General features: G+C 56.3%; 2 protein-coding genes across 25 annotated transcripts; one reads left to right on the forward strand and one right to left on the reverse strand.

Annotated features, from left to right (window-relative positions):
- Positions 1-5,487: 5,487 nt before the first annotated feature.
- On the reverse strand, positions 5,488-7,872 carry Lsm7 (LSM7 homolog, U6 small nuclear RNA and mRNA degradation associated). 4 transcript variants are annotated; one of them, NM_025349.2, is made up of 4 exons: positions 7,844-7,872; positions 7,281-7,371; positions 6,421-6,492; positions 5,488-5,763 (listed from the first exon to the last, which is right to left on the reverse strand). In NM_025349.2, exons 1-4 carry the CDS (start codon positions 7,847-7,849, stop codon positions 5,621-5,623), a joined length of 312 nt encoding a protein of 103 aa, NP_079625.1. In that variant the 5' UTR covers positions 7,850-7,872; the 3' UTR covers positions 5,488-5,620. The 4 variants fall into 4 exon arrangements, with proteins under 4 accessions (NP_079625.1, NP_001346077.1, NP_001346079.1 ...); NM_001359148.1 differs by having other exon boundaries at positions 7,281-7,374; NM_001359150.1 differs by lacking the exon at positions 7,844-7,872 and adding an exon at positions 7,688-7,819.
- A 32-nt stretch (positions 7,873-7,904) lies between these two features.
- Positions 7,905-21,371, forward strand: Sppl2b (signal peptide peptidase like 2B). Of its 21 annotated transcripts, none has more exons than XM_030245311.1 (15): positions 7,905-8,051; positions 14,009-14,128; positions 14,843-15,025; positions 15,362-15,451; positions 15,618-15,757; positions 15,843-15,982; positions 16,118-16,214; positions 16,701-16,817; positions 17,784-17,865; positions 17,973-18,047; positions 18,118-18,180; positions 18,271-18,370; positions 18,715-18,792; positions 19,163-19,378; positions 20,063-21,371. In XM_030245311.1, the coding sequence occupies exons 1-14, from the start codon at positions 8,004-8,006 to the stop codon at positions 19,342-19,344; spliced, it is 1,515 nt and encodes a 504-aa protein (XP_030101171.1). In that variant the 5' UTR covers positions 7,905-8,003; the 3' UTR covers positions 19,345-19,378; positions 20,063-21,371. The 21 variants fall into 21 exon arrangements, 18 of the variants coding, with proteins under 18 accessions (XP_030101171.1, XP_030101172.1, XP_006514273.1 ...); XM_030245312.1 differs by having other exon boundaries at positions 20,066-21,371; XM_006514210.3 differs by having other exon boundaries at positions 19,163-19,323; positions 20,066-21,371.
- Positions 21,372-22,682: the final 1,311 nt, after the last annotated feature.

Here is a 22,682-nt window from a genome sequence, read left to right on the forward strand (position 1 = left end):
ACAACTGTCTGTAACTCTAGCTCCAGGGGACCCGACACACCAATCTGACCTGCTCAGAAATGGCACACATGTGCACAAACAGACATGCAGGCAACATGAACATAAAACAGGGGGGGGGTGAGCAATGGTCTTTAGGACCCGAGCACGGCTCAGGAGGGACAGGGGTTTACTGTGAAGCATGGGGGCCTGACTCTGGCTCTTCAGAATTCGAAGCTGGGCCACATATAAACACACATTTGTTTTTTTTCCAGACAGGGTTTCTTTGTGTAGTCCTGGCTGTCTGGAACTCACTCTGTAGACCAGGTGGCCTTGAACTCAAGAGATCTGCCTGCCTCTGCCTCCCGAGTATCAGGACTAAAGGTGTGTGTCACCACTGCCTGACCCGGCATCAGTTTTTTTTTTTTTTAAGATTTATTTATGAGTACACTGTAGCTGTCTTCAGACACACCATAAGAGGGCATCAGATCTCATTACACATGGTTGTGAGCCACCATGTGGTCGCTGGGAATTGAACTCAGGACCTCTGGAAGAACAATCAGTGCTCTTAACCACTGAGCCATCTCTCCAGCCCCCAGCATCAAATTTTTGTTTGTTTCGAGACAGGGTTTCTCTGTGTAGCCCTGGCTGTCCTGGAACTCACTGTGTAGACCAGGCTGGCCTCAAACTCAGAAATCTGCCTGCCTCTGCTTCCCGAGTGCTGGGATTAAAGGCGTATGCCACCATGCCCGGCCAAGCATCAAAATTTAAAAATTATGTCATGCATTTATTTTGTGTGTGGGTTATGCACTCCCAGAGGTCAGAGGTCAACTTGTGAACGTCGGTCAACTTGTGAGCGTCCCAGCGCAGAACTCAGGCCTCAGGCTGGGTACCAAGTGCCTTCACTCATGGTTGGGACAGACTCACCACTGCCCACTTCTGAACAGGATTTAGCTATGTAGCACTAATTAGCCTGCAGCTTGTCATCCTCCTGCATCAGTGTTCTTCAATGGGATGCCAGTGTGGTCCACCAGGCCTGGCTACCTGTGGATAAAGGTTTTTCTGAGACGGTGTTACTATGTCCTGCAGGCTGGCCTCAGACCTCGATGTAGACTCCTGTGATCAGAAGAGCCAGGACAACGGCAGGTGCATCTCCTCCATACTTGGCTGAGTTCAGTTGCTAGCGTGGAAGGCTATGCCCAGGTCACAAGGGCACAAACTGGTTGGAAAAATGTTCTTTTTGCCTTTGGTTTCTGAAAGACCTGGGGGCGTGAGTTCCTGGGAACTTTGTGGAGCTACTTGGTTTTTGTGGTTTGTGAACCCAAGGTGGCAGGCAATGCTCACCCCGGAGCTCCGCCCCCAGCCCTTGACTGGGTAAATCTCGTCGGTGGCACTAACCCTGACCACACCCCCAGCCCCCACTCTGGGGATTTCAGGCGAGGCTCCACCTCTGACCACGCCCCCAGCTCTAGGGGTAGGTTGGGCTCCATACTGACCTCGCCCTCTGCCTGCTCGCTGGGGTTTTCTAGCTTGGGTTTACTCTTCTGTAGGTGTAGACTGTGCATCTCTTTGAAGGATCGAGTTAGGGGATGAGTGGTGTCAGGTGACCCATGAATATGGCTGAATCACAAACCTATTTTTGACAGCAGGAGCCAGAGAGGCACTAGGTGGAAGGGGGAGTGTGGGTGGATCCCCAAGTGGTTGTGGATCTGGTTTCTACTACTGAGTTCATGTCCAGGACACAGGACAACTTGTGGAAGTCAGTCCTCTCCAGCACCATGTGGGTCCTGGGGATGAAAGTCAGGTTATCAGCAAATGCCTTTAACCATCCAGCCAACTAGTTTTTGTTTTTGATACTGGGTCTGAATATACAGCCCAGCCTGCCCTTGAATTGGTGATCCTCCTGGCTCAGTAGCCCCCATAGTTGGGCTCACAGGCATGCACTACCCAGTCTGGCCCTCTTGACTTCCATCTCCTGCCTTAGCTGTCTGTCTCCCTCCTCTCCCAATCACATTGCTGCCCAACATGAGGATGTTGGTGGCTACAGGGACTGTGGTCTCTGCTGCTCAGGGTGAGCCCTGCTGGATACTGGGAGTGAGCTGTGGGGAGAGGGCCACAGCTTGCTGAGAGGGTTAAAGCTCACTCATTAGAGTCTTTTACTGTGTGAGAGACCTAGATCCCCCGGCCCCTCCCACATAGGGACAGCTGCAGAGCCCACTGGGAGTGTGGAGGTAACTGGGCCCCTTTGGAAGAGCTGCTGAGGGATCCCAGAGCTTCATGCTGTGAAGTGGGGCTGGATTCCCTGGTGCATCCCAACTTGCTCCTTTGGAGAGAGATATGTTTCCCAGAAGCCAACAGTGCCTGGATTCTTCCCGGAGGAACCCAATTATCATGGCCAGCCTGGGTCAGGCCTCAGGTGTCCAGTTTGCTGAGCAGAGAGCAACATGTCTCTGTTGCAGGTGGGTTAGGATTTAGATGGCAGAAGGTCCTGTTCTACGAAGAGCCATCTGGGTCCTTCCGGGACTGCACCAGGGCTGGAGCAAGGGCTCCCTTTGTCTGTCTGGGATGCACCTGTAGTGTGAGAGAGATGTCCCTTTTCCATTGTCCTGTCTAGACTCTGTCCTTACTTGCTACCCTCCCCCCCCCCCCGATTCCCCATTCCCTTGTAGTCAAAGATGACCTTAAATTTAAACTTGTAATCCTCCTGCCTTCCAGGCCCCAGTGCAGCCTGATACATGCTGGCAAGCACTGTCTTCAAGCAACAGACACAGATAGCCCTATAGATTTGGATCCTCCTTGTGGCACCTGCATCCCCATGTGCTCCATCAGCATCCTATGTCGCCTAATCTGTTTCCCCAAGTCCTATGTAGTTAGAAAAGGGTTCGATGCCGCAGTGGAGAGGTACTGTGAGCAGCCTGTGTTAGGTAGAGGACGTAAAAGACGTAAAACAGTAGGTGGGAGTGTCTTACCATCTCTGGGCCTCAACTGCATTATCAAAATGCAGAATGGGGACTATGCAAAGGTTTGGTGGAAGGCTGGGTGAGCCAGACAAGGTGGGTGGGGCGAGGAGAGGCAGAGCCGCTGACCATAAGTACCCACAGGATTCGGCCCACTTCCCGAACTTCTGGAACCTGCTGTGACAGTGGTGGCTCAGGGGTGTCCTGCCGATTTGCGGTCAGGCTATGGCCTGGCTGTTGGTCCCAGTCTGCAGTGTCTCAGGTCAGGGTCTCCCAGAGTAGGGCCTCCCTGCACAAGTCCCTGCACAAGACCTGTGCGACGGCCTCTTTGCAAGCCAAAGGCCATGGTGACAGGCACGTGCAGCAGGCCGGGCCCCTGGGCTGATAGCAGGAGACCCCTGATGCAGTCTGGAGGCCTGAGCTGGTGGCTGGGAAGCTGGAGGAGTGAGAGCTGGGAGGGAGTTGGGGGGCGGGGGGGGGCGCAGGCCTCCAGTCAACAATTGGAGTGGGATGGAGGCAGGTCCTGTGTGTTGCCCTGTCACTGCCCTGGATCCTCCCCACTGCTCCGCCCCCTCTGCCTTCATCTAAGTCTCCACAGTCTCCCCTTCCTTGTCTGCCTTTCTCCCTCCAACTCCTAGTAAAATATTAAAATTTCAATGTAATATTAAGGAAAAACATTAAATATTAAATGTCTCCTTTTTAAAATATTAAAACACTGAGCTGTATCTGGCTCCCCAGCCTTAGACCACTTTTTCCCATCCCAAGGTGACACAAGGTGTCACTCTGACACCTCCAACCTTTTGGCTTTTTGGCAGAAAATCATTGTCTACAAAACTTACAGTCACGAACCCGTGATACTTCAAGCTTAAAATAATTTTTGGGTGGGTCTTTAATCCCAGCACTCAGGAAGCAGAGGCAGGCGGATCTCTGCAAAACCAAGGCCAGCCTTATCTACAGACCTAATTCTCGGACAGCCAGGGACTACACAGAAAAGCCCTGTCTTGAAAAACAAACAAAAATGCTCACCACAATGAGATTCTTCCATACACATTGTGTACTTCACTCTGCAATGTGATCCTGGGCTGTGTCAGCAAGTTTCTGCGATGTTATGGTGTGTAACAAACATCCACACAGTAGCATGAAGATCTTCATTGTCATGTTCCTGGACAGCCTCACTGTGGTTTTCATTTTCTTTCTTTCTGTGTTTGTATCTTAGAGTATGCCTTTTGCAAAAGTTTTCTCCTCTGTAGGTTCTACAGAGACCCAACTGAGGTCATCAGGCGTGGAAGCAAACACCTTACCCACGGAGCCCCCTCACTGGCCTGTTTTATATATGGCTGAGTGAGGTCTTGCTCTGTAGCCCAGGCTGCCCTGGAATTTGCCACCCTTCTGCTTCGGCCTCCCAAGTGCAGGGCCAACAGACATTTGCTGGCCCCACGGAGAAAGGACCTGTACTTTTCTGTCTTCAAGCAACAAGTCCCAGTCCGTCATGACCTGGTGTATGCACAGCCTACTCAAGCATGAGGTCTACAAGGAACTACAAAGGTTTGGAACCTAGCAGGGGACACCCTACTGTGTGCAGATCATCCCCCATGACTGGCAGGCAGCTGTTAGCTTCTAGGAACTGGGTCGGTCACTCCCGGGTGAAGCGATTTCATGCCAGTGTCTGAGCTCTGAGCCTTCAGGGCCTGTGACATCACTGCTCTGTGGCAGGGCTGGGGTGTCCACACTCCAAGACTGTAGTTTAGCAAGGGTGGGACACTTCCCCTAAGTTATACAGCGTGAGGAAGTGGGGGCACAGGCTTTATCTCCCACAGTTTGTTACCTGCAGGGAAGGTGGCCGTTTTGAGAAGGGTCATGGGCAAGCCTTGCTAACTTAGGGGAGCTGAGGGGAGGCTTGGCTTCTGGGAGTGCTAGGCAGAGCTGGCTAGCTGCACATCTTGCCTCTACTGAGGAGCAGGGAGCCTGACTCTGGCCTTGGGTCACAACTTCAGGGAATCATGCTCCCTGCTAGGTTCCCCAACTTAAAAATGGGCTGATTGTCAGAGGGTTGTGGCCGTGGGGTCCCGTGCTCCATGTGCCAGAGGTTGCACGGCCAGACTACAAGGGACACAGGTCTTTTCCTAATTCCCAGCTGTTCCACAGGAGCACAGAGTCCCGCCCTGGCCCCGCCCCAGCCCCTGCCTGGGCTGCTTCTCTTGTGGCAGACGCTTTAGGGAGGCACCCCAGCCTGAGGAACCTCAGGGCCCAGGCTCCCTGCTAGCCAATCCTTTTCTCAGGCCCTCCTGGTTCCCCTGGGCAGAGAGAACAGGCAGGGGCCAGTGCTAAGGGGATGCCATATGGAGGAAGACCAGGTTCTGGTGTTTCTAGGTGTGGTCTTCTTGCCACAGCCCACCAGGTGAAGCCGGCTGGGCTGCGGGACCAGGCGTCCAGGTTTCTCCCATCCCTGTGCTAGTCCCTGGCTGTGCTGTGCTCTGCCCTGGACCACGGTGTCTGATCAAGGTGTCTCCATGGCTCTGGCTTCTCCAAAGATCAAAGTTACAGAGCAGGAAGGGAGGGAGATGCTCACATGGGCAATTTTATTAAAAAACAAAACAAAACAAAACAAGAACAAAAGACCAAAACATCACACAGAAGTTCACCCCATAGAAGGAAGATCCCTGGGGCTGGACCGCTCTCCTTTGCTGCTAAGTGTCCTGCTGCTGCACGAAGGGGTTGGGGATGGCCTCCATGCCGTCCTGTGGGCAGATGAGCACCACCGAGGTGCCACGACATACGACAAGCCCCAGCTGCCGAGTGTCCTCCGTCAGCTTGTACTGGTCATCAGGGTCTGGTAGGATGAGAGGCAAGAGGACTGAGGTGCATATCTATCCATAGGCATGCCACAGCCGGGACCTCAGGGGCCTGAGAGTTCTCACTCACAGCTTCTGGGGACTGACAGATCCAGATGCTCTCAAAACACCTGACCAGCAGAGTCTAAACCACAGAACCACGAAGGTGGCTGAGGGAGGAGCCAGACATCTCCAACTTCAAGAACGCTAGAGCCCATGCTGACCCCGTAAACACCAAGGGCATCTACTGAGCAGCAGATGCACTGGAGAGGGTGGGCAACAGGAGGAGCTGGTAAGCAGTCAGACATAACTGTCACGAGGGCTGGAGACAGGAAACCTGGTGTGGGGGGCAGGGGTCTGCTCAGGGCACTACAGGGTGGACCTGCTTATACAGAGCTGAGATCCAGTGAGCCTTGGAGTCTCTGATGCAGGTAGACATTCCTGGCCGAGGACAGCGGCCACCATTCCTGCTGTCCTGAGGGCTGAGGATAAAGCCAGCTACCTGAGGAGAGTGAGCTGGAAGTCTCAAGCCTGAGGCCCTCCCGGCAAGCACACCAGTCCTCTGGTGTTCCAACACTGCACCCTAAGTCACCACCTGCTGTAATCTGACCCCACAGGTCCCCAGCACCGTCCTACAACAACCTCGGCCGGCTCACCTCTCATGTACTCCATGGTCCCATCCAGCACCAGGTTGAGCAGTGGGTCAAAGCCCTTCAGGATACCGCTGGCTTGAGGAACACGGGCGAGACATGGAGAAGAATGTCAGTCCACCCCGTAACACATATAGAACCTGGTATGGCAGCTCAGGAACAGTTGCCACCACAGAACTCATGAGTAAGTAAGTGTGGTGGCCTAGTCACTGTGACTCCAACCCTCTTCTTTCCAGTATGGAAGGTGCTATATAGTGTCCATAAAACTTTATTGTCACCCATCCATGCAATCTGAAACAGTCTCCCCCCCCCCCCCCAGGGTCTCATGTGCCCAAGCTGGTCTCAGACTCACTAGGCAGCCTGATCCTCCTGTCTTACCCCTAGTGTTGGAATGCCAGGCTTATACAACCACGCCAGGTTTACACGGGGTTGGGAATAGAACTCAGGGCTTTATGCATGCTAAACCAGCAATCTACCCACAGACATACAGCCCCACCCATGGTTGATTCTTGGAGACAGATCTTGCTACATAACTTAAACTGGCCTGGAACTTTCAATCCTTTCATTGGGAAACCTTCCAGGTTCCTGCTGTGTCCAGGTGCTTAAGAACAGGGCTTCCTATCACCTCCTTCCACCTCCTCGTGGGTCCTGGCCCCTTCCTTCAGGATCCATCCATACTGGTCTGGGTGCTAATCTCACTTGACTCCTTTCCTGGGGCTCTGTTTCCCCACCCACAATAGGGGCATACCTTTCAATGGTACACAATAGCCCAAGCCATTATTGGAACGCCTGTACTAGGTGGCTTCCCTTGCTTGCTGTGACCTCAGCCAAGCTCTGTGTCAGGGAGCCCTGCGGTAGGCACTCACCTTCCCGGCCACCCTGGAACTTCACCCGAATGGTCTTATCGATGTACTTGGAGAGGTCCAAGATGCTTTCTTTCTTCTTTTTCTCTTTGTCCTGCTGGGAGGTGGGGCGCTGAGGAGAGAGGTCCAGCCTCCCCATATCCCTGTAGCCTGGGCATGGCACCCAGGGACTCCTTTCCAACTCAGGCTCCCAGAACCCTGGGTGCATCCTCACCTCCAGTGTCTGCCTAATTGAATGCTATGCCCGAGTCTGCATTTCTGTCTGCATGCCCACGTCCTCATCTGCATCCCTGGATACCCCATCTGCACTGTTTCCTGTACGCACCCCTGTCTGCCTGGTCTGCAACCCCCACGTTCCGCGTCTGCATCCTCATGTCGGTCGTCTGTTTTTCATGTCACCTGGTCTGTACCCATGGCTTCCGTCTGCAGTCCCACGTGGCTCCCATCCTTCAGCACCCTGTCTCCCTACTCTAGGGCGTCCGTCACTCTCCTTTCAGTCTTTCTGCTCTCGCTTCCACAGACCCTCGATCCCGCGGCCCTGCTTTCCACGATCTAGACATGCTCACCGCCATCTTGTCGCCTCACGTCGCTCTGCGCAGGCGCCGCCCCGCCCTTTTCTAACGCGGAGGCCTTTGCGCACGCGCAGCCTCGGCGCAAGCACGTTGCGGCGTCCCGAAGGCGTTGCCAGGAAACCTTCCGCCTAGAGCTGCGGGGGGACCGGCGGACATGGCCGCGGCGCGGCTGGCCGCAGCTTTGCTGCTACTCGCGGCCCAGGTGAGCGCCACGGCCGATCGGCCCGGCCCCCCAACTCCTGACCGTGCCCTTGACCTTGCGGTCCACTCGCTCATTGCCACCGCAGACTTCTGGCGGGGCTTAGCCCGCCCTGCGCCCCGGGGCCCCAACCGCCGCCGCCGCTGTTCCTGCCAGCCTCAGTTTCCCCTTTTGCAGAATGGGGCGAGTTCCCGCGCTCCATCCCCGGGGCGTCCAGCGCGGCCCCCGAGGTGCATGCAGCCCGGCACCCCGGCTTCTGTTCTGTGACCTTGGGCGGAAGGGGGTCCCCACCTCAGGGTCGGTGCAGAACGCTGGGGACGAGCTTCTGCTGGGACGCCTCAGGTGTGCGCGGGGTGCGCCCTGGCAGGAGGCTGGCTTCTGGTGTGCTTTGCTTTCTGAGAGAGGTGGCATGCTGGTCTCGAACTCGGCGTAGTCCAGGCTAGCCTTGAACTCACTATGTAACCCATGTTGGCTTCACACTCACTCTGCAGTCCAGGCTGCCCTCCAACTTGCTCCGCAGCTCAGGCTGGCCTCCAGCTCGCTCTGCAGTCCAGGCTGGGCTCTGACTTCCCATGTTGCCCTGGCTGTCCCTGTGCACCCGGTGAGGCTTGGCTAACCTGGAACTCAAAGCAAAACACCGGCCTAGTTATCTCACGCGCCGCATCGCAACTCCTGGCTTAGTAGAGTCCTTTCTTGTTTTGTCTTTGTGGCTCCAGCCTTCAGTCCCAGATCCTGGAGTGTTGCATCCTTGGGTCTTGGGCCGGTTTGAAGGGTGGCCAGTGCGTCCTGCTACTGTGTACGCTCTTGTCTTGTGAAACAAGAGCCCAGGTCATTTTTAAAAATACTTTTTCTTTTCCTTTTTGAGATTACAGACTTTTGTGACAGGGTCTCCCTGTATGGCCCAGGCTGGCGGTGGGCTTGCAGCTCTGCCTCAGCCTCCCCGGTGCTGCCACAACTGGCTGGCATGTGCCTCCTTGATTGGCTAAGCTTTAAGGCATTCCTCACACATGTGGTTCCTGGGCTCTCCACCATGTGGCCAACATCTCTCTTTGGCTGCTTTTATCCCCACATCCTGTTCTTGGCTGAGCATGAGCTTTTGAAAGTGTGTCAGGGCTTGCTGCATCTGGCCAGTGGGCCAGGGCTCTACATCATATTTAGCAGGCCACTGTCCTCTGGAAACTGCCCTCTTTGTGCAGGTGCCGTCCACCAAGGCTATTCTGGTTTCTCCTTGTCTTTTTTTTTTTCTTTTCTCTTTTGATGGAGGAACTCCCCTGGCTATGCCATCTCTCCTGGCTGGACCTGCCCTGGGGCCAGTCCATGTCTTTTTTTGTGGGTCTCTTTTTTTGCTAGTCTGATGGAGGGCTTTCAGGGACAGTGACAGTGACAGGTTCTGAAGGATGAATAGGAGTTTGCTGAGGACGGGAAAGGAAAGGGGCCGTGGGCATCAGGTGCTGACCCAAGGTGTAAGAGATGGTGTTTTCCTGGGATGAGCTGATTTCAGTGTGCATGTGGGTCGTGTTCCTGCAGAAGGGAGTGCTTGCTCTTGGGGAAACTGTTTCCACAGAACGACGAGACTTCAGTTCTTACTCAGGGCTAGAGGCTTTGGGAGGAAAGGGTGGGCCTGGCTGGACAGTGAGTCTGTGTGCTGGGGAATTGCTGGGCGGGTGATGGGTGTCGCCTGGACTTTATCCTGCATGGTTTAGATGCACCTACTTCTCATATCTGGTGGGGAGCAGACAGGGTGCCATTCTTGGCTGGGTTGCAGCCTGGTCCTGGTGCCCAAGAGTAAAGCTAACTGAGTGAGAACTGGCATGGTGGCAGTCCTGGACCCCGGGGCTTTTTGTGATCCTGACTTAGAGACTTGATCCCAAGTTGTTCCTGCTGGCCTGGTTTCCTACCCCTTTGAGGTGGTACTGGGGGCTGTGTCTACGTGAGGATGCTGTCGGGGCTTCTGGTCTCCAGGTCTTCCAGGTGTGATCAGGACACAGTGCCTTAGAACTGGTTCTTGGAAGAGCCTGACCTGTTAAGAGTGTCATTGTGCTGTCCCCTTGGTGACGGAGTAGAAAGGCTGCCGTGTGAGTGTGTGTGGTGGGGTGGGGTGGGTGACCGTGAATGCGCCTTTGTGTGGTCAATGATCACTGTGAAGAGAGGCAGTTCTACCCGTTTCCGTTTTACACAAAAGCCACTTTTCACAGAGAGCCCATCCTGGGTCCACACAGCGCTGCTGTGCTCTGACAAGGGGAGCTCTCTGCTCTGCAGGCCCCTGTCACCATTGCTCCACTGCTGGGGGAGGGGGGAGAGGAACCATGGTCACAGGACTGAACTTATTTGTGTGCTGCTAAAACTTCATAAACACAAAAGGCAGGCGAGTTTGAGATGTGAACTCTGGCCCCCCTGTGGCCCCCAAATCCCTCATGGAAGGAACTTTGTGGGAGGGGCACATGGCTGGTGGGTGTCTAGGGCCACATGGAGGTGCTTGGGGGTGTCCTGAAGTGCTTGGGGGTGGGTTCTGATTTTTCCCAGGGTGGAAGGAGGTTCGGGAAGAGGCTGGAGTGGGCGTGTAGCTCTGAGACCAACTGATCTGAGCCCTGTGGTCTCAGTTGTCCTCTGCCCCTGCCCTCCCCTGAACTGGTGATGGCTTCAGCTCAGGGCCTTCCTGGGCACACCCAGCTGCCTGGAGAGGCAGACAGGGATAATATCTTGGGGACAGTTGGTGTCAGGGGCTCAGCTCTCTCTGGAGAGGAGTAGGGCCAGCACTAGGTCCCTGCAGGGGACGCTTAAAAATGAGGTCCCCAGCTGCTTGCACTGTGTGTGGTAAGCATCTCCAGTGAGGACTGGGGTGACCTGGGCCTTCCTCATGCTGCCATGTTGAGATCAGGGCCTCCTGCAGTGTTTCAGGCTAAGTTGGAATCCCAACCCCCAAAAGCTGGCAAGCCAGGTCTGTGCAAGAAATTCTGGTGGGGACCCTGACATCTGCTAGCTGCAGGTTAGTGTCCATCAATGTCTTGGGCCAGTGATCCTGTGCTCCCTGCCTGTTTGTTCAGCGGGTCCTCGGGTGACACCCACTCTCTCCCTGAGGAGTTTGCAGACAGGAGGAGTAAGCTTTGAGGGCCCTGGTTTGGAGTGACTTCTGGGGAGATGTAAACAAAATCTGTTTGCCCCAGATAAGTCACCCACATAACAGAAATGACTCCACCCAGGTCAGGCTCAGGAGAACGGTGAGCTTATGGGATGTCCTTATAGGAACACAGGTCCTGGAAGTGCATCGCTAGGGCTCCTGACTGGCTGGGCAGGCCTTACTGAGTTTAGGAGAGTTATGGTAGAGTCCTGAGCCTTAGCTACCTCCAGCCCCTGCCAGTCTTCCCTCCTCTGGGCCATGCCCTGCGCCTTGGCCTGATGTAGATATGGTTGTTTTCTCTGGTGAGTGGCAGCCATGGGGCCACTGTGCCACAGCAATAGTGAGCTCTCCTCAGGACTCACTTGGCTCGGTTACTCTGTGACTAGCCAGGCTGACAGCCGTCATGATGTAGAAAACACAGCTGTGTAGAAGGTATCTTGACAGGCACATACATCCCATCATTCATCAGCACCGGAGAGGAGTTGTCAGGGCTTTAACTTGTTGGTAGAATGTTTACCTAGCATGGCTGAAGCCCTGGATTCATCGCTGCCATCACAGAACCAGGCACACACCTGTCATCCTAGCACTCAGGAGGTGGATGTGACAAGATCAGCTCAGGGTCATCCTCAGCTACAGAGTCAGGTGCCAGCCTGGGCTACATGAGATCCTGCCAACAATAGCAGTTACATTCCTGCTGTGGACTGTCACCTTCCCAGCCCAAAGCCTTTGCCCAGGCTCTCCACACCACCTGTGAGCTGTGACGTACGTCAGCAGTCGGTTACAGCTGCAGCAGGGGTTACACCAACACGTCCCCCTGGCGTGTGGGTCCCTCACCCCGCAGCCTACACAGCGACTTGGCCAGCTTGCAGCCTGATCTCTGGCTTGTGCAGCCAGTTTGTGGGCCTTCAGCATCAGGGACCTGCTGTGCTGTGACACTTTATGGCCTGTTTTACAAACCTGTGGGACTCTGTAAGACTCTCAAGGATTAGCATTATGTAATGGAAGTACAATTTTAAAATCATTTTGTGTTTGAGTATGTGTATATTTGTATGCATATGCTACAATGAGCAAGGATGTCAGATGACAATGTGTGGGAGTCTCCTACCCCATGAACTCCGGCCCTCAGGTACCTTGAGACCCTGTACTGAGAACCTTTTTGTAGAGGCTGGGCAGTAAGTACCTATTAGTTTTAAGTGGTTCCCGAGGATACCAGAAAGAGCTCGCTGCCCAGGTCCAGGTCCAAGCTCAGGCCTGTGGTGGCACTCCCCTCGGCAGGGACAGGCTGGGTCAGCAGCATGGAGGGACACATGCCTCTCTGCTTTCTTCATTCTGGGTACTGCTGCTGTGGGGCTGAGCTCTGCCCACTCAGGCCCTGTGGTGGAACTCCTTAGGTAGACCAGGCTGGTCTCTTCCTGAGTGCAGGCATTAAGCCACCATGCCTACCTCCTTACTCTGCATTGAGGGTGGATCTGGGGTTCTCAGTCACCCCTTCCTAGTCCCCTGCTTCTCCGCTGTCTGATTGCCTTTGGAGCCTGGGAAGCCCTCATTAGCATTGATCTAGCTCACTCTGTCCTAGCTGGTACAGCTAGCCTGCACCTCCATATCTGCCTCCCTCGCCCCAGCTCTTGCCACATCAGGGCTACAAGATGGCACTAGGCTCCTGGGCAGATAGCTGAGCCTCGGCAGAGTCTGGATATTTCTGTAGAAGCCACACAGCTGACTCTAGCCCATTCTAACCCCCACCCCATGTGCTGCTCTTTTTTTTTTTAAAGATTTATTTATTATTATATATGAGTACACTGTAGCTGTCTTCAGACACACCAGAAGAGGGTATCAGATCTCATTGCAGATGGTTGTGAGCCACCATGTGGTTGCTGGGATTTGAACTCGGGACCTTTGGAAGAACAGTCAGTGCTCTTAACCGCTGAGCCATCTCTCCAGCCCTTTTTTTTTTTTTTTAAATCCTGGCTAACTTTTTTATTTATTTATTTATTGTGATATGTAAGTACACTGTAGCTGTCTTTAGACACCCCAGAAGAGGGCGTCAGACCTCATTACAAATGATTGTGAGCCACCATGTGCTTGCTGGGATTTGAACTCAGGACCTTCAGAAGAGCAGTCAGTGCTCTTAGCCACCGAGCCATCTCACCAGCCCCCTCCATGTGTTGCTCTTACCGGCTGCATGTGTCCCTCTTTAACTCCATGTGTGGTTTTTGGGGGTGTCCCCAGCTCAAGGCCACAGTTGGAGGTGCAGGGCCTGCAAACCATCCTCACTTCTGCTCTAGGATCCCTGTCTCCACTGTAGCTCAGAGAGCCGCTCTGGCTCCCTTCAGGCCCTGTAAAGCCCCAGTAGCAAGCCACCCAGGGGGAGGCCAACGCAGTCTTACAGATGCTGGCCTCAGGAGCCCAGGGAAGCTGACAGGACTCAGCCAGTGAAGGGCTGCGGCACACCTCTGTGAAGCGCTGGTCCTCCACAGCAGGCTCTGGGAACTAGCCATGCCCTGTGGCTCGCTCCAGAGCTGGGCTATGACTTGCTGCCGCCTCTGGGTATGGGTCTGGCAGCATTGGCTGTCCCAAATGCTGGGCCCTGGTCAGAAGAGTGGTGCAAGGGACAGTAGTGAGGGAGCTCCCCCTTCTTTGGGACAAGGTCTCTGCAGCCCAGGCTGGCCTCAAACTCATAGCAATTCCTCTGCCTCAGCTTCCAGAGTGCAGGGATGACTGGCCTGTGTCACCGTGCCTTGCTCAGGAAGGCACCTTTGTCTTTGTCCGGCATCCTCACCAAGACCAGGCATCCATGTTGCCTCTGACACCTGAAGTCCTTACTGCTGTCTTGTCATTCCAGGTGGCCTGTGAGTTCGGCGTGCTTCGAGTGGTGTCCCAAACCAGTAGGACTCGGAGCAGGGACTACTGCATCCTCTACAACCCACAGTGGGCCCACTTGCCACATGACCTCAGCAAAGTGGTGAGTGTCACACTAGGCCACACTGCCACTCACCTGGGAGTCCTTGGGTGGGCCCTCTGTCCCTCTGGGCCTGAGTTCTCATGTGCAGGAGGAATAGCTAGCTGAGGGCTTTGGGGAGGCAGGTCTGTTGGGGACCCTGATCAGACAAGGCTTGTCACCACTACTGGTCTGTGACAGATAGACCAGGTCAGAGGGAACCTCAGGAGTGACAGCCTAGGGCAGGACTGTTCATCTCACCACTCTGAGTTTCCCATGGCTGCCTGTCCCCCTGTCTATTCTCAGGGAGGTGCCTGTCCTCTGAGTGAGCCTCTCCACCCTTCCCATCCACATTTAATGGTGTGCATGAGCTTCTGTGTACTCTGATTGCTCACAGTGGGGCAGCATGCTCACAGTGGGTCAGCATGCCTTTTTAGCCTTGAGTGATGCTCATGCCACTACGACCTTTACTGAGGCCCAGGACACTTGCTAGGCATTTGAAAGACATGCAGTGCAGGGAAGGGAGGGCTTTGAGTCCTGGGTACACCTGTTGTAGCATGGTATGTTGTGTCCCCTCACACGTGTCACTTCACAGGATCCTTGGCAGTCCTCAGGCCTCCAATGCAGCTAGGGACAGCAGCCTGCTGTCTTGGTGTGGGGACTGATAGGGACAGTTAGCATGGGCTGCTCCAGGGCTTTTCTGGGGACTTGGGGGCCCTGACCCCGTGCCCTCCGTAGTCTCTCCTGAAGCTTCGAGACTTGAGCACCACCCAGCTCTGTTCCTACCTTGACGTCCCTGCAGAAGACTTCACCAACCAAATCGCACTGGTGGCCCGGGGCAACTGTACCTTCTATGAGAAAGTGCGGCTGGCCCAGGGCAGTGGGGCTCACGGGCTGCTGATAGTCAGCAAGGAGAAGCTGGTAGGGTGCTTGGGTCTCCCTCCGTTTACCTCTGGAGTGGTGGGAAAGCATTGGGGAGCCCCGGCTCCCACATGGTGAGAGATGCTGTAATGACGGGTGGAGTCACAAGTCTATGCAGTCATGGCCCCAAGCTGGGGTTGATAAGTTGCTGGGGCTAGAGCCCTGTAGAGTGGCCCCTGTGCAGGGCCAGTGCTGGGGAGCCCCAGGGTTGGTGCCTGGCCCAGCCAGCCTGAATCCTGGCCTTCCTGCCCTTCTGCATGCCAGGGTGTGGTGCCTGAAAGTGGAGTTGTCCAGCTAGGGGGCTTGGGTGACCCTAAACTATCCTGTCCACTTCAGGTCCCTCCAGGAGGCAACAAGACACAGTATGAGGAGATAAGCATCCCTGTGGCCCTGCTGAGCCACAGAGACCTTCAAGACATCTTCAGGGTAGGCGGCAGGGCAGGACTGGGTGGACAGGGCTTAGGATCTGGGTTCTGGGTGCAGGTCCTAGCAGTTGACTCAAGGTTGGATCGTGAGGGTTCTGGGTAGGTCCTGGGTGAAGCTTGGGCACAGTGATGCCCACCCTCTGAGCCCACTCTCCTTTCGGGGACAGCGCTTTGGCCGTGAGGTAATGGTGGCACTGTATGCTCCGAGCGAGCCAGTGATGGACTACAACATGGTCATCATCTTTGTCATGGCCGTGGGCACCGTCGCCATCGGTGGCTACTGGGCTGGCAGCCATGATGTGAAGAAGTGAGTACAGCTGACTCCAGGCACCATGGGAGGGGCCGAGCCGTGGAAGCCATGGCCCTGGGTGACCCCGATGTTTTCCAAGAAGGTACATGAAGCATAAGCGAGACGATGGTCCTGAGAAACAGGAGGATGAGGCGGTGGACGTGACGCCAGTCATGATCTGCGTGTTTGTTGTAATGTGCTGCTTCATGCTTGTGCTTCTCTACTACTTCTATGACCGCCTGGGTATGCCACCCACCCGCGGGCCCCGCCCACCCACCCAGGGCCCCGCCCAAGGACCTAGGGGCCATAGCTGGTTCCTTGATTTCTTACCCTTCCTGCCCCTCACTGTTCCTGCGCCCTGCCTGCCTGGCCCCGCAGTCTACGTGATCATTGGAATCTTCTGCCTGGCCTCCTCCACCGGTCTCTACAGCTGTCTGGCACCCTTTGTGCGGAAGCTGCCCTTCTGCACGTGCAGGTGAGGCCCAGGCCTAACCAGGCCCCCTCCTTCCTCCTCCTGCAGTCTCCTACCCTCCTGGCGTATTCAGAGATCCAGGAGGTGCTTACTAAGTGCTGGTCATGGGTTGGGTAGGCTTTGGGGCTCTAGTTGCCTGTGCACTGTATACCCCTTCCTGTCTAACTGAGCCACAGGGTATGACACGGGGGTCCCAGAGAGTGAGGCCAAGGATGGTAGGCTGGGAAGGGAGTGGCAACATCATAGGCCTCCAAAGCTCTACCTGCCCCTGGATGGCACTGCTTCAGAGCCACCTGTGGCTAGGTGAGGCCAGCAGCCACAGGGTGGAGGCCTTTAGGGTTGCTATCCTAGAGCCAGAGGGACATGCCACATAGTCAGGGCTCCTACTCAGGGCTGAGAGGGGACGGCAGGCACAAGCCAGCATGCAATCGAGGCTCAGGGTGGTGTTGAGGTGAGGGAAGAGGGACGCTGACGGGTGGTCCCCTCCAGGGTCCCCGACAACAACCTGCCGTACTTCCACAAGCGCCCACAGGCCCGCATGCTGCTGCTGGCACTCTTCTGTGTCACTGTCTCCGTGGTGTGGGGTATCTTCCGAAATGAGGACCAGTAAGTGTTGCTTTGTCCCAGGCTCTTCTGACATCCACCCTGTCGGCTTCTCACTGCTGTCCTCGGGTGCCCCCGCTGCCCAGTGAGGCCTTGGGCTTCCCATCTTTAGGGCTACACACCACGGCTGCCGCCTGCCCGTGTCCCGTTTCATTTAGGCCTGGCCAAGAGCCCACACCCCGATAGGAATCTAGATAAGGGTTCTGTCCATCCTTCGCCTAGCTCCTGGGCAGGGCAAGGGGACATGCTGGCCCAGAGCCACTATTTGTCACTCACATCTTGGCGTGGGCTCAGGCAGCACCTGATGCCCAGGTGCCACTTGCCGTCCACCCCGTGGCGATAGAAGCTCCATTTTCTCCTGCACTGAATTCCCACGGGGCTCTTATGCATACACATCCCCCTTGAAGGCAGAGGCCTGGCGCCATGGCCCCGAGGACAGCCTGCCTGTCCCCACCTGGCTCCTGGTCGTCACGGACACTGGCTGGCACAGCCTGAGCACTCCTGGCTTCCGTGCTGCTTGGCGTGCTAATAGACGTGCTGGGGGGAGGAGCGGGGCAGAGCCAAGCTCCCTGCTGTCCCCACATGTCCTATGGCTGCCCGCGGTGCAGTCAGACAGGAGAGTCGTGCCCCCACAGAAGCTTGCCTCTGCCCTTCACACTGGGCTGCAAGGCCCTGGGCAGGCCCAACGCCTAAATTCCACAGTTGTGTGTTCTGGGCATGTTGAGATGTGACAGGAACCATCACGCCGGCTTGTGCCCCACATGGAGCCCCGCTCCACATCTGCTTGAAGCCATGCTGTGGTCCATGCTGCTGGCCTGCCTCTGTGGTGCTCCTGCTTCTGGGGTCTGAGGCCCTGTGTGGGCAGGGCGGGTGGAGCGTGTGGCTTGGTGTCAGGTCCCTGGTGGCTGCTTGGTGTAGGATGAGGCAGGGATAGAGCTCAGAGTCATTGAGCGAGCGTTCTCCTCCCAGGTGGGCATGGGTCCTGCAAGACACCCTGGGCATTGCCTTCTGCCTGTACATGCTGAAGACCATCCGCCTGCCTACCTTCAAGGTGAGGACTGCCAGTGGGCAGGGCAGCCACAGCCCTGGTGGAGGTCTGAGGAGCTGGGCACACATGGGTCGGGGGTGTCGGGGTCACTCAGGTGCTGGCTCCCGCAGGCCTGCACGCTGCTGCTGCTGGTGCTCTTCATCTACGACATCTTCTTTGTCTTCATCACCCCCTTCCTGACCAAGGTAGGTACCCTCTGCCCTCCCAGCTGCCTGTCCCCCTCCCGCTCCCTGGCTGACAGCCTTTCTTGTGCAGAGTGGCAACAGCATCATGGTGGAGGTGGCCACCGGGCCCTCGAACTCATCCACCCATGAGAAGGTAGGCCACCCTGCCACAGGGGCTGTGGGCTGTGGCCCCAGCAGGGTGGGTGGGCAAGGGCGTCCAGGCTGAGCCCTGCTCTCCCCACAGCTGCCCATGGTGCTGAAGGTGCCCAGGCTGAACACCTCGCCACTCTCCCTGTGTGACCGGCCCTTCTCCCTCCTGGGCTTTGGAGACATCTTGGTGCCAGGTGTGGGCTGAGCGCACGGGGCGGGTGAGCAGGTGGGCTGTGGGACATGATGACACCCATTCAGGGACTTCAGGCAGGGTCTGGTGGCAAGATGGCCTCCCGGGTAGTGCATGACTATTGTATGGCCACACCTGCCAGGTCCCCCATGCTGCATAGGTGATGTGCATGCCCATTGTCACCATCCACCTGGCAGGGCCCCTCCAGGTCCTGACACCCCTGTGGGACACTGGTTACTAGCACAGCCAGGGGCCATGCTGAAGTGTGGGCCTGGTCCTACCACCCTGTCTCAGTGTGGTCGCCCATAGCCATGCCACTGGTGTGGTGACTCTGCATCCTCCCCACAGGGCTGCTGGTGGCCTACTGTCACAGGTTTGATATCCAGGTGCAGTCCTCCAGAATTTACTTTGTGGCCTGTACCATTGGTAGGTGGTTACACTGCTGTCCCACTCTTCTCTGTCTTTTGTCTGTCACCTTCTGGTCCCTAAGACCCTAGTTCTACTTGTCCTAAGCTGATTTTAAGTGTCACCTAGTGGGGCTGGGCTTGAGTAGTTGAGTGTCTGGCCCAAGTGCTTCCTATACAGGCATCCAGGGCCACCCACTGTCCTCACTGACCTGCACAGCCCTGGGTATGAGGTTTCAGGTCCTTCTGCCTCAGCTACCACGGTTCTGGGATCCCGGCTTGTGGCTAGTGCTCTCCCCAATGACTGCCCTTGCACCCCTCTGTGGTGGCACCCTGACCAGGCATTGCTCCCCCCAGGTGCAGCTCGACTGACACTCTCTCTGTCCCTGCAGCCTATGGCCTGGGCCTCCTGGTGACCTTCGTGGCTCTTGTCCTCATGCAGCGTGGCCAGCCTGCACTACTCTACCTGGTCCCTTGCACACTGCTGACCAGCTGCACCGTGGCTCTGTGGCGCCGGGAGCTGGGTGCCTTCTGGACGGGCAGCGGTTTTGCGGTGAATACCAGTTTGCTATGAGTGCGGCGATAGCCCCCTAAGGCCACCAGGTCAAGTTGAGTCCAGCCTCCTTGTGCTCCCACTGAGCCCCTGGCCTGGGTCCCTCGCTTCTGGAAGGTCATGCTTGAGCTTTCTGGTTCCCTGTGGGGAACTCTCTGGTGTGACCTAAGGCTTTGAACACTCCTGCCGCATTGCTGAGCCCCCACCCCCACCGCCCTGTAGCAGCTGAAGAGGATGGAGGGTACATTGAAGGGCTGTGAGGGGATGGGGAGTGCCCACCACAGACAGTGGGTGCCACGTGGCTCCCCAAGATGAGCCTTGCTTCTTGGGTACGTCTTCCAGGGGGCTCTGTGCTCTGGGACTTCCTTGGTGTCACAGAGGCAGCTGCTGGGATAGGCAGGGATCTGCCCAGGGCCAGCCTGTGCTCACGGACGGCTTGGACTTGAGGGTTACTGCTCCCCACAGGATTTCACTGATGAGTGGGATTGCTCAGAGGAGCACTGGGGAGGCGTGAGATGGAGAGCACTTGCTGCCCTGGGTGCTGAGTGGTGTTGGGCCTGGATGAAGCTGCATAGCCCTGGGTGGCGCTGGGTGGTGGGGGCTGGGCGTTTCTGGCTCTGGGTGGTTGCTGAATGCCTCCTGCTCTAAGTGTCCTGCACCTGTGTGGGTTCTGCCCCGTTGGGGTCTGCTCTGACTGGTCCCAACTGGTCCTGCTCTCATAGCCCCCTCCTCTCTCCAGAAGGATGCACCTCAGACCCCGTGGGCCGCAACCCAGGGACCTGTGCCTCCGAAGGCTGTGGGTTCCTCCCTCTCCGAGCAGCCTCCAAGTGAAGAGCTAGCCAAGAGCCCCCTGTCCACTGAGGAGGCCGGAGCCGCAGACCCTGCCAAGGATCCTGACAACCCTGTGGCCAGTCCCCTCAGCCCCTCAAATGGGGATGAGGCTCAGCCTATCCCTGTGGTGAAGCCAGAGACTTCGGCCTAGGAAGAAGAGGGGTGAGAGCTGGGCCCTCGCCGCCTTCCACGCCACACAGATGCTGACCACCTGGGACCTGCAGGGGACAGGGACAGCTGCCACCCACCAGGGTGACAGACCTGCTCTGTGTCCCCCCTAACATGGTGCTCAGGCCTCTGAGGCCTCAAGTAGATTCTCCCAGCTGCACCCCGCGCCCAGCTCTGCTTTGCACCAGGCCGTGAGCTTCATCTGCTGCCCACTCCATGCAAGGCCGCTGCCCACAGTGCTCGGCCGATGCTCACCCTGCAGATGCTCCTACGGCCGCGCCTCCCTCCACAGGGCTGGGCTCTGGGGCCAGAGCAACCCCAACAAGCAGGTTCCTATGTTGGGAGCAGCCTCGAGGGGCCTGTCTGTGGGCACTCTGCCCGCGGGGCCCAAACCCCTTCAGGAGAGTCCATGCCAAGATGGAGTTGAGAGCGTGGGCCACTGCTCTAAGCCAGTAAATGGCTCCAGCTCCAGGTCCTGCGCTGTGCAGCCTGGTGGGAGCTGGCCACGTGTGGATGGGTCCATGTCCCCAGCAAGTCCATCAGCTCAGACATGCAAGTCTTCCAGGACACTGCCCTCTGCCCCAGCAGTGGCTTCTGGACTGGCATCTGTCCTCTACCTCACCAACCAGGCTCTGGACTCCATGACAGATCTGCCTGCAGGGAGCCCAGCACACATGCTGCATGTCACCGAGGCAGAGGCCACAGTCCCCACACTCTGGGATAGAACTCGGGAGCCACGGCCACCCACACTTGCATGGGAAAGGGTGTCTGCTGCAGGATGACAAGCAGGGACAGCTGGGTGGTCCTCCTAGAGCTCTGGGGATGGGGGCAGGGGACATCCCCTAGGCACCCTGTCTAACCAGAATGGATAGTTAGAGGAGCGCTGGGGCCTAGCCACCTGCTTCTGCCATTGGATTTGACAAGCCATTTTATATTGGGTGTCCAAGCAGTCCTTTCACCTCTTGGGTAGTCGGAGGTGCTCCGCGAGGTCCCGCTCGAGGGCCCTGGCTTTAGGTTGTCAGGGGATTAAACAGCTTTTCATACTCACAGTGGCCTCCTGTCCTGTGAGGGGGTGGGAGACCTGGTCTGGCCTGGACACCTGAGGGCTTAACTGTCAGTTCCCCAGTGCCCTGGGGTCCCGCTGAGGCCTGAGGCAGGCCATCCCTGACTTGCCGGTCCTTACTGGCCTCACCGCTCATGCACTCCTTTCCTGTGCAGGAAGGGACTCTTAGCTCTGTGGGGACCAGAGATGTGTGTGGTCCCCAAGCCACTGCTGAGCTGCCTTGCAGCCGGGCTGGCAGCACACATAGAGGTAGGCACATCTCTGAGTTCTCTGCCGGCGTACTCTATAGGGCAGGTTCTAGGCCATACAGGGCTATGTAATAAAACCCTGTTTTCAAATAGGAAAAAAGGAAAAAGTGGTGGCACTCCTCTAACCCCAGCACACAGGAGGCAGAGGCAGGTGGATCTCTGAATTAAGTCCAGCCTGGTCTACAGATTGAGTTCCAGGACAGCCAGGGCTACACCCAGAGACCCTGTCTCCAAAAAAAAAAAAAAAAAAAAAGGCAAAACAAAGCAAAAGAAGGACACAGGCCTAGGGACTGCAATTAGAAGTTCCTGCTCTTCCTGAGCGCCCTCATTGGGCCCCAGCACCAGTGTTAGTGGCTCCTAATGGCCATAACTCCCTATGGCATGTAGCCACCCTCAACCCTGGAGGACCTGCATCCTGCACACACACCTACGCACAGGCTCCCACACACAGGACAAATTCCCTCCCCTCCCTTTCTTTTCTTTTCTTTTCTTTTCTTTTCTTTTCTTTTCTTTTCTTTTCTTTTCTTTTCTTTTCTTTTCTTTTCTTGGCTTTTCAAGACATAGTTTCTCTGTGTAGCCCTAGCCATCCTAGAACTCACTCTGTAGACCAGGCTAGCCTTCCACTCAGTGAGATCCACCCACCTCTGTCTCTTGAGTGCTGGGACTAAAGGCGTGCATCATCACTGCCTGTCTGTCTTGTTTTTGAGGCAGAGTTATGTAGCTGGGGCTGACTACCTGACACCCTGTTCTCCACAACTTGGTGCTGGGATAGCAGCTGTGTGTTACCATATCCACCTGTTCGGTACTGGCCATAGAAGCCAGGGCTGTGAGCTTGGGGGAGAACACTTGACCCAATGAAGCCCAGCTCAACCTCTCAAACTCCGCTGAGACCCAACCACCCCTACACCAGCCATGGGCGCCGTGGGTCCAGCTATGAGCCTCATGTCCCAAGCCCCAAACTTAAACTTGGCTGGGGTTTTGTTGTTTAATTTTGTTTTGTTTTAAAGATTTTTATTTATACCTGGGTGTGGTGCTGCACGCCTTTACTC

Source organism: Mus musculus, chromosome 10 (assembly GCF_000001635.26).
Source record: "Mus musculus strain C57BL/6J chromosome 10, GRCm38.p6 C57BL/6J".
Taxonomy (NCBI): Eukaryota; Metazoa; Chordata; class Mammalia; order Rodentia; family Muridae; genus Mus; species Mus musculus.